At 30.2% G+C, this 11,891-nt stretch overlaps 1 protein-coding gene across 1 annotated transcript; it reads left to right on the plus strand.

The window, feature by feature from the left end:
* On the plus strand, positions 1-7,033 carry LOC100813164 (katanin p60 ATPase-containing subunit A-like 2). Its single transcript, XM_003531049.5, has 11 exons — positions 1-163; positions 555-731; positions 837-892; positions 2,219-2,284; positions 2,429-2,536; positions 3,504-3,570; positions 3,822-3,906; positions 4,547-4,707; positions 5,614-5,715; positions 6,382-6,604; positions 6,801-7,033. The coding sequence occupies exons 1-11, from the start codon at positions 125-127 to the stop codon at positions 6,932-6,934; spliced, it is 1,218 nt and encodes a 405-aa protein (XP_003531097.1). The 5' UTR covers positions 1-124; the 3' UTR covers positions 6,935-7,033.
* The last annotated feature ends 4,858 nt before the right edge of the window (positions 7,034-11,891 follow it).

An 11,891-nucleotide genomic window follows, 5' to 3' on the forward strand; every position in this document is an offset into this window, starting at 1 on the left:
TCATTTCTTCTCTGTTCCTCACACTCTTGAGAGCCAGACGACAGAGTGCAGCATTGCTTTGCTTCGCTGTTGATCCATTCTGGAGAGAGAAACACTTTTTCAGTTCTCTCTCTCTCTCTCTAAGATGGCCGACGATCCAATGCCCACGCGCTGGTCTTTCCAGGTTTCACTCTCTCTTCCATTTTTGTTTTATCGACAAAAGCAATTCCCTTCACTAGATTTTTTTTTTCGTTTTGATGATTTTCTGCACCGCATTTCGCCGATCCTAGTTGAACGAATTGTGACGGTATATCGAAAAATCGATCGTAGTGGAAGGAGGATTTTTTTTTTCAATTTTAATGTTTTCGTCTTGCCATTAGAGCTGTTATAGTTGCTCGGATCGATTTTATTTTCGTTTTCTTATTTCTTACTAGCTTGTAGAAATTAATAGAAAGTTAACTTTGCTGTTTTACATTGTTTGTGTTTTCTTTTTCTTTTTGGTTTAGTTGATTTTGTGGTGTACTGAACTTTACTTCTAGTACCGAGAATTTTACTTATTCTGTTTGGATCTTCAGGACTTCAAATTGTGTTATGATGCTAAGTTTGGTAGAAAGAAAGTCGCGGAGAACGGAGATGATGCTGCCGGTAAAGCGGTCAGCAATGGAAATGGAAATTCAGTGACAGTGGCCATTGTGTCCAATGGCAACAAAAGGGCATCGGAAATGGCTGTTTATGAGCAGTTTCGAAGCGAGGTAATGTGTTTCGGGCATCCAAGTTTATTGGAGAACTCTGAACTGGCCATTACTCTTTTTAAATTTCGCTGATTCTTGTTTCATTGTGCTTTGATTGTGTTTCAGGGGCAGAATCAGATTCACACAAATGGCTTTGTGCCGACCCTTACAGATGAAAGGCCGTATGATTCTTTGGTCCATCACTTTGTATTCTTGGACTTTGTTATTAGCACATACTCACTTTAAAAGGGTTAAGTGTTTCTGTTTTGCTGTGAGGATCAATTAAAGAAAAAACAGAGAAGGATAAGTGTTAGCATATTTGAGTTGTGAATTAAGTTTTTATTAGATAACAAGTAGCTAGTCAACCAATTATTGATGCTGTCAGTTTCAATACTTGAAATTATTTGATTGATTATCCGTTTGAAGTTGATTAGTTAGGTAATGACTGATAGTGGAGTACTATTGAGTATGACACTATAACTTATAAGCCAGTAGTATGCTACCAAAGTGTATGCAACTGTTAGTGCTAACAACGGAAATAGATCTTACTTAAGAGAACCCTATATTCATCAAGCGTAGCTTGGGCTACTATACATGTGGTAATCTTTGTGTTAATCGCAGGTAAACTGATGTGCATGACACCCGTAACCTAAGTTTTCAGAAAAGATTCATTGCCATATGTAATATAACTTTGTGGCTGACTGCTAAAACATTTTTATATATTTAATATGGTATTTTTAAAAAGGTGGGAGATATAGTCAAGCTATCTAGTTCTTGCCTTTTGTCATGTATTGAATGAAAGAAACATAAATTCTTATTTAATAAAGATGCCACTGATGAAATTAATACTGATTAGAGCAATTTATTGGAATGTTAAATGTCATTTGTATCACAAACATGTAGGATGTCATTCATAATTGATTGAGTAACAGATAAGTTCAACTATGGTTACAGTCCTTGATACTCAAAATTTGACATAAAGGATCAGAAAATGAGAGGATCTATGAAGTTTCTGTTTTCTTTCATAGTTTTCATTGCCTTTGGAATTTGCTGAGACTTTAGTCCATATCTGTGAGGTTTTCACCCACCTTAGAGGAAAGAAACAGACAATATTATAAAGTTGTACATATTTTAACAGTCATAACTGATATCAATCCTTTGATATTTACTCACAATTGTAACTGTTAATACTATCGTCTCTTGAGTTCTTTGACTATAATGGACTATGTGGAAGATAGAGTTATTATCAACTAAAGAGAAGAAATAGACAATACTATACAGTTTTGCATCTTCTAGAAGTCAGAATTGATATTGATCCTTTGACCTTTAGTTCTTTACTCACAATTGTAACCATTAGTAGTATCAATTTGTGAGTTTTGTGACCCTATGGGACCATATGGAAGATAGAAAATTTATTCATTCTCAGAACTACTGATAACTTAGAATATGTGGAAGATAGAGAAGTTATTCATTCTTGCTTCTCAGATAATTATCCCTAATATTTTCAGGCAGAAGTCTTTGCTTCCACCCTTTGAATCTGCGGAAATGCGAGCTTTAGCAGAGAGCTTAAGTAGGTAAATTTTCTCTCAATCTCTTCAACACCTCTGATAGAACTGATGACTACATGGAGAAGTTATTTGTGTGTTGGTCAAGATTTTCATGTGTGAATCTATTCTGTAAGTTTAATTTTCATATATGTTTGTCATTGCACATCTTAGGGATATCATTCGTGGAAGTCCAGATGTGAAGTGGGAAAGCATCAAGGGGTTAGAGAATGCCAAACGTTTACTGAAAGAGGCTGTTGTGATGCCGATTAAGTATCCCAAGTTGGTATCACTAATCACTGTTGAAAACTTTCTACACATAACATTCCTTAGAGCTATTGATAACCATTTTTTTTCACTGCTTGTCAAGATATTCTTGCGTATGTTACTAAAGATCTTTTTTATTGGATGTTGCAGATCATTTACATTGATCAATGAATAAACTAGTGTTTTTAATTTAAGATGAAAGCAGGGATAACAGTAATATTAAGATTAACTTTCTATTAATTTAGTTGGACTGTATAATGGTTTACATACTGCTTTAGTTTTTGTAAGCAATATCTTAAACCCATATTTTTTATAGATTCTAGATCTTCCCTATTAATATATAGTTCAAGATGTTAACTGGATGGAATATCTTATATATAAACTGCTCAAGCTGGAAAGTACAATGTTAAAATGCCACTGGAGGCACCGGTGAGGAGAGCAGATCTTGTGGTTTTTATTCCTGTAAAACGGGGTTGAGAAAAACCAAGACGGTCATCGGACAAAATTATTAAAAGTGATCTCATGGTGAAAAATATCTTTGAGAATTTGGTTTTTGATTAAGTCTAATGGCATCATGTGATCCATGTAGCCGATCTCATTTGATGGGATAAGACTATTGTTATTGTTTAAGTTATTTTCTTTCTTAATATGTTTCTCTTCTTTGTTAGGAAAAAAATTCTCATTTTAAAGTCCTTGAATCAAAGGAAACAAAAACAGGTCTAGCTGACTCACATGTTTATGATGGTACTTGTTTGAAAATGACGAAGAAACCTAGCTAGTTTACATTTTATGAAAGTCTTTGAGATCTGTATTTCAAGCTCCTAGTAATGCTAAAAATGGCTGTATTAAGATATTGTCCTTAGAAATGGTTATCTGATTGATTTTCTAGACTTGCATATGTGCTAATAAAAGGTTACTAGAGAAGTAGAGATATAGAGTGGAATCTTTTTCATGATCAAGCTAATCTTTCTCATGTGTCTAGGTACTTCACTGGTCTGTTATCACCATGGAAGGGTATCCTCCTTTTTGGCCCACCGGGGACAGGAAAGGTTTGTATTGGTATTCCATCAGAAATATTTACAACATTGCCTCCTTAGTGTCATTCTGAAATTGTAAGAGAATGTTATTGTGTGGGTGCACACAAATAAAATTCCAAAATCAAAAATAAATTCTGTTGGAAGAAATATTCGGCCTGTCTATTTTTATATTTTAATGATTGTGAATATAGCATTTTATTTTTATTTTTTTATTTATTTTGAATAATTTAATAACTTCCAAACATTTGGTTTGATTGTTGTAGACAATGCTTGCAAAGGCAGTTGCGACAGAGTGCAATACAACTTTTTTTAATATTTCAGCCTCATCTGTAGTCAGCAAATGGCGAGGCCTGTTACTTACAACTTTCTCCCCCTCTTCTTTAGAGTATTTCTATTTTGTGAATCTTAATCTAGGAAACTTAATAGTGCTTATTTTTAATGGTAGTGTATATTATTTTTTAAAAGAAAACAGAATGATCTCTATCTGGAAGATGGTGTAACTAACTATTTTTCTTCAAATACTATGGTGCTAACTACCTTGAATCTTGCGAATTGATATAACCCCTATTTGGTTTCGAAAGGTCATTTGTTCAACACCCTCATCCTCTGTCTTACTTAGCCAAATAGACACAGACATACACAGCATATATCTTAAAACAATAGTCTATTATCAGTCCGAGGAGCTTAAAACAACTAATTGATATAGCATGAATGACTTGGATTAAAACAATTGATTGCGTGACTTAAGTGATGTTTAACCTGGACTATTTTGCTATGTTCAGCTTCTCTCACATCTCATTGTAAGCCGATGATCTCAAAGATTAAGTGTACAATAGATATCCAATTATCCATTAGTGGTCATATGTTTGTTAGTTACCCATTAGTTTAATAGTTAATTACAGATTTACAATATATCAGTTAGTTTAGGCTGAATTAGTTTGCTATTCTGTGAATATGTACATTTACAAAAAATTCTTTTGGACTGCAGGTGATTCAGAGAAGTTAGTGAAAGTGTTATTTGAACTTGCAAGGCATCATGCACCCTCAACAATATTTCTTGACGAAATTGATGCAATCATTAGTCAACGTGGTGAAGCTCGCAGTGAACACGAAGCTAGTAGACGGTTGAAAACAGAGCTTCTCATTCAGGTGATGGTTGTTTCTTACAATGAACAAACTTTTTGTAATCTTCAAGTTAATTAACTGCACCAAGTTCATACTATGTGAAAACAAAGCAATGGTACACTGAAATACAGTGGACGGAATGAGTGACTTACTGAAACCCACTCTATAAGAATGAAAATAGAACATCTGAATAATCAAATAGAATGTTTTCTGCAGTGCTCCTTTAGCTTCATTTAACAATTTAAGCCTTTCTGGCTTTCCATTTTTTTATAAGAAAAGTAAAAAATAAATGGCTGAATCATATGATTCATATAGGTGATACACAATCACTGATTTATCCATCAATCGCAAGATTCATATTTATTTGTGATTCATCACTTAAGAGTTGCTAGTTAGTTAGCCAGATTGAATTTAATTGTGTGATTAATCATGAATTGTAAATTTATTTGAACTATGTATTTGTCAGATGAGAAAACTTTTGGAGAGAAAAAACAAATATCTCCTTAAAAAGATCGTTAGTGCTTCAATCATTGTGTTGATATCATGCCTGTAGTAAAAATGTCCATAAACTTGAAGATGAATGTGTCATATCATCTGTTTAAATAAGTAATAATGATAAAATCCAGATTATTAAAAATTTTAGCAATCCAACGTATTATGTCCTTCCTATTTTATTTTGCTCATAATCCTGTATTTCTTCTAGTTCCCTTACCAGTATGCAGGAAGATCTTAAACATCTCATGCAAAATTTGAACAGCTAACAAAGATTAAGTGGAAACTATTTCCCATAAGTATCCTGATAGATTGTTTAAATTTTGCTTCTGCAGCTACCATGACTTAATTTATTAGTTATTTGAGTTTACCATGATAGTTGGCATATGTATTCTGGTGTGCTTTCTCAAAAATTAATCATTTGGATTAAGATTGCAGATGGATGGTTTGACAAAGACAGATGAACTGGTTTTTGTTTTAGCGGCAACAAATCTTCCCTGGGAACTGGATGCAGCCATGCTTCGACGTCTTGAGAAGCGAGTATCCTTCAAATATAAGCTTTTGCTTAGTAGTGTGCATGATAAATGAATGGGTCAAATTTTCTAGTCCTCTAAATGTCATTTTACTTCATTGGCCTGGAATTGTTGGTCTTGGTGAAGAAACACGCATCATTTGTTAGGTTTCAGATTTTTTTGGGAGCATGGAATAAATTATTAGGCATATCACCTCATTGCTCATGCTTCCTAGACTACTGGATTTTGAATTTTTTATTCTTTATAAATGAAACTGGCATTCCATCTAAGATTCTTGGTTTATGATCTAAAATAACAGCAATTATTGTTTTGAGGTTGAATTTCAATTTGCATTTTTTTTGTAGCCTGTGTAGACATGCATTGCTAGGCTAAGGTGTGTTTGTAAACTTGCTTGAAGCTCGTTGTCCATTGGGCCTTTTTTTTATTAATTCAAGATGTTTGGGACGTACAGGAGTTTACATTGTTTAATCCATATGGCAACATAGAATTGTTGCTGCACCATACTTTGTTTTTACACCCTTTTGATCGGCAAATTGTTGGACATTCGGTTTACTATTGAGAATGAATCTTAGTTCAATGCATATTTGGATGATGCCCAATAAGCAATCTGATCTTTCAATTGAAAGCTCACAGTCCTTTTCTAATGAATGTTGTCCTTGACCGTAATTGAAAGATCCTTGTACCACTTCCAGAACCAGTTGCGAGAAGAGCAATGTTCGAGGAACTCCTTCCTCAACAGCCTGGCGAGGAATCGATCCCCTATGATATACTGGAGGATAAGACAGAAGGATATTCGGGATCGGATATCCGATTACTCTGTAAAGAGACAGCAATGCAACCCTTAAGACGCTTAATGTCACAACTTGAGCAGAACCAGGATGTGGTGCCTGAAGAAGGTATGTTGTTTACAAAATCTAACCCCACTACAGTTGCCAAAACTGGTCTACACGGGAACATTGATAGCTGTTTCTTTTATGTAGATTTTGCAACTATAAGCTATTTACTTTAAACAATGTGTTAGCTTATTTTTTAAAATATATGCTTGAGTTTTGTTTTATTCATGGCAAACTAAAAGTGATCATTGGGTTACAGAGTTGCCAAAAGTTGGGCCAATCAGATCTGAAGATATAGAGACAGCTTTGAGAAACACAAGGCCATCTGCTCATCTCCATGCCCACAAATATGACAAGTTCAATGCTGATTATGGTAGTCAAATACTACAATGACAAGTTGTATTTGTTATTGTAAGGTCTTCCACAATTTGATTACTGTTGTAAGACTAGTAAACTTCAAACATTATTTTGGTTATGCAACTTTTTTTTGCATTCGTTCTTCTCCATTATTAGTACTGAGTATTTTTACATATCTAAGTAACAAATGCTTGTGATTATATTTTTAAATTCACTCATTCTTTGCTTTTACATTAAAATATTATTATGACATATTGCAACTTCTCCCCATATGTTTATTTTACGCACTGTCTATTAATTGGGAAATGAGGACATATTTTCAAGACTGGTGTTCAAGGTATTTTCTTCAATAACGAAAATTGAATGTAATTTGAATTTAACATGTTAAATATTCGATTAATCCAGTTCGTTTTGTTAAAATAAATAAGTTTAAAGTTGGGTTTGGTTATTTTTAATGAATCAAACTTTCTTTGCAGCATTGGCATTAATAGCTGGTGCATATATTAGATAGCAGTAATTTTATTTATAACATTTACTTGAAAAATGTATTTCTATTTATTATTATCTTACATATATTATTTATTTAACTTCAATTTTCAACAGTTATAATGGTCATAATTTTTTAAAAAAATATTTTTTAAATTTTAGTCATTTTTCTTTTAAAAAAATAATTGCATTTGTATTTGTATATAATCCATTGTTGTTAATATTAAACAATCAAAACATAAAATGAGACATGCATGTAAGCTTCAATAAAAAATTAAACAAGTTTAAATTTTAAATTTAACCCATTTCAATAAATAACCGAAATATTAAAATGCCTTTATCATGTTCAGAGAAAAAGAGGAAAAGTAGAATTTCACTTTATGAAACTACCAATCCACTTCTTTGTATACGAGAGGGAATGAATATAACGATATTTAATTTCCAAGCTTAAAATAAAATCAATATTCTCTAATTTTATTGACCAATATTAGAGCATTTATTCAATATTCTCTAATTTTATTGACCAGTATTAGAACATTTATTCAATGAAATTCAACAAACAATGGCCCCCTAATAACCCGGTGTAACTCCATCAAAACAAAATAATATATGATATTAAAAAATGCAAGTCGGTTTTCCCTCTCACCAGTACAACTTATATTACTTTTCTTGTGGAGTAGTGTAGTCATTGTCACTTACATCAACGGCATAAGTTAAAGGTTACTGATGGGATTTAAGTGAAAAATGGAAAGATTAGGAGACAAAAAGACAAGAAAAAAGATAAGAGAGAAGACGTGATAAGTAACATGATACAAAATGAAGAAACTGGGTTAGAATTGAGATGGGAGAAAGTATAAATACGTATTGTTCATTGTGGGAGTGTTACTATATGTTACAAATTTTTTTCTTACGATACAAAAAACACAACAAAAAGTAAAGACAAACAAATAAATTAACATAAACAAATGAGCTGATGTATATATATATATATGCTCCGATCCCTATAGTTCTTGCTTCCACGTTCCACCTTCACTAAACCTTCCCATTCCAGTACTGGTCCAACTTATATACGTCAACCTGCAAAATACGAAGTTAATTAAAAGTACATATACGCAAACCACTTGTCATCGTTATAATAATATGGACAATAGCATATAGACATATGATTTTTCACATCTTAATAAAAATATTCCTTTTTGCTCAGATTATAATATAAACTAGCATCGGAACAGTGCATTGCACGGTTTTTAAGAAAAACAAAAAACAATAAAGAATAATAAATAAAAGCAAAATGAGTAAAATAAAAAATAAAAACTTTAAAAAATTATCCAACTAACACGTGGTGATAATTGGACAATTTTAATAATATTACTAGTTAGTTATCCGTGCATAGACACGAATCATTCTGTTTCGTTCCGCTATTTTTTTTGTTTTAGCACTAAAATTATGCTTAGATTAAAAAGTAAAATATTTTTTTGAATGTTTGAAAAATTAGAATATGAGCTTAATTCATATACCTTAACTGGTATTTATGTAATTTAAATAGATGCAAGATTGACAATGTTATAAATATAGTTATTATTAAACTTTTTATTGACAATGTTATAATATTTAAGTTGATCTTAAACTTTATGTCAGTTTTAGAGTTTTGTAATGTGGGCAATATTTAATTAGGTGTGTAGGATTGTAAAAATAATTGCTACTTACTGGACCGACTTGTTGGCATTACTACATACATGAGTGAAGTCAAATTACTAAAGGTCTTTCCAAAAATAGAGGATATTTGCAAGTTATTGTTTGAAAAACAAAAAATAGGTTGCAGTTGGAAATAGGATGTTTTGCAATTTTGTAACATAAGACCTGCATTATTAGTTCTGGAGGCCTTGAAATTACCAATTAGTAATTATTCTTAGTGCTATTTTTGTTGCTATGTTTTCATGGTATTCATGATAATTCTAACATAATGATAAAGATGGACAAAAAAGCAATAACAAAATTGTATAAAAGATATTATAAGTTTGTTGTAACTTTTTTGCTGACAAAGTTGTAACTTATTTGCTGACAAAGGAAAGAATATCCCTTTGGATGGGATTCTGCATAAAATTTGAGATGCATTGGTTTATTGTGCATTCTAGTGGGCATGGTACCCATTTGGGTCGTACTTCTACGGCATTCATTATTTACAAAATATAAACAAAGTGCAAATAGTAGAAGATAAATAATATTATATTATTGATATAAAATAGTATTTGTTTACAAAAATTTACTAATAATTGATAACCAAAAGATAAGAAATAACTTAGAACTACGATAAATATTCACATAACCATCAAAATACCCATTGGTTGCTTGATATTATTGAATATCAATATCAGTAACTCTAAATATGGAATGACAAATATATAATTTTTAGGGCCTAAAGATGTTTCAAAGTATATATTAACAAACACTATTGCGCATTAACATCTACATGTAAAAGAAGAAAATGTATAACAAAATAAATTTATGATAATAATTTACTTTCACGAATAAGTCTGGATGAATAAAATATTTTATGATTTTTTGTCTGTAATAATTTTGAATATGATTGTTTTCCGTGAATAATAATTATGATTTTTACCTTAACTAAAAATATGTGATTAAGAAATATGTTTATTTTTTTAAAACACAACACCAGTTCATCTCCCAAGTTACACCCTAATCAAAGCAGATATTTGAAATTATAAACAACTTCTTTTAAGATTTCATATAATAATAAAATAATAAAGTATTTGAAAAGAAAAAAAAAACAAAACAAAATAGCTGAAAACCCAAGTAATGAGTCCAAAAATCATAGATCATTCCACTTGTAATGTACGTAGAAATTTCAGCTATTTTTCATTTGTTTTTACAAACTTTGAAATCCAAGAGTTTGTGTGAGATATCATATATATGTAGCTAGCTTGTTGCACAAGGAAAAATACGCGGTGAATGGGCACCAATTATGCTTATACAAAAAATTAATTTTATATGATTTTATACTAATTAATTTTAAAATATAAATGTATATACATGAAAAATTTTAAGGGAGGAAAACTCGGGTCATATCTCCTCTAGATCTGTTTGTGCTAACTATGACAATTATTTTATTTGATTTACACGTTTCTTAGATGATTTTTCTCTCTAACTAATTTTAAAAACTACCTTTAAACTACACAATTATTATAATAGATAACTCTTCAAAACATGACAGTTATTTACAACTTTTAAGTATTTTTATTTATAATTAAAAATAAAAAACTAAAGATATTGTTATTTTTTAATAGATAAAATATATTGTTAGTTTCAAACTATCCCTCTAGCTCAAAATGGCTGATATTTAATGTATTTTCACACAAATGAATAAAGTATTTTAACAGAATTAATATTTATTAAGGGATAATTTTATTAAAATATCATTGTTTTTTTTCTTAATTTCAATAAATGTATTATTAAGTTTTCCAATAAATATTATTTATCATAGGATAAAATTAAAATAAATATTTAAATATTTCATTGAAAAATAAAAACATTAATCTATTTAGATTTTTTTTCAAAGACTTTAACATCAATCGGCTTGGACGCGGTCAGAGAGGGTCATCCCTCAGGCTAAAAGTTTTAACATACCGCAAATGCCTTTCCTCTTTCGTGTAATTTATACCGAAATTATTATGAAAATTCATTGAAATTGATCTAAATCAACTCAGAGTTTATGTTGGATAATTTTATTTTGGATTAAATTTGAATCAAATTCATTAAATTTTAAGTTGGATTATAAGTTTTAATATTTGAATCCGTTGTTAACCCGTTATTTTATATTAAATTGTATTATTATATAATATATTTTAAAATTAAAATTAATAATTTAAATAAGAGTGAGTGAGGCCGTTTTCACTCTCCTCTCTCCTTTTCCGGATCAGTTCTCACAAATCATAATTTTATTTTCATAAAAATCAAGGTTCAAACTATTTTAATTAAATTTAGGTGAAATTTGAGCTGTATTACTGATTTGTCTATTTGAAAATATTGAAATTTTCAAATTATGATTTAATAGTTTTAGTTTTTGAATTTTTAGATTTCATATGTGTAATGCTTGTTTATTATATTTTAATTTTTAAATTATGTGTTAACATAAATATATTAATATGATTCCTCCGGTGATTTTTTCTTTCATTATTTTACATATAATAATTACATGTAATATAGTTGGTATTTCATATAATAAAAAATATTAACTTATAAAAAATATTAGATTTAAAAAATATCAGATAAATTTAAATATTTTAATCCATTGATCAAATCTAACACAAACAGTTTACAAACGAATTAGTTTGGCTTTAATTTTTATTTTTATTTTAAAAATCAACTCAAATCAACCCACTTAAATTTAATTAGGTTGAGTGATAGATTTAATTAAACCTAAATTAAACTGACTCAATATACCTAAAAATTACACAGAAACTTGTGCACTAAGTTTTACATCCATTTG

Source organism: Glycine max, chromosome 8 (assembly GCF_000004515.6).
Source record: "Glycine max cultivar Williams 82 chromosome 8, Glycine_max_v4.0, whole genome shotgun sequence".
Taxonomy (NCBI): domain Eukaryota; kingdom Viridiplantae; phylum Streptophyta; class Magnoliopsida; order Fabales; family Fabaceae; genus Glycine; species Glycine max.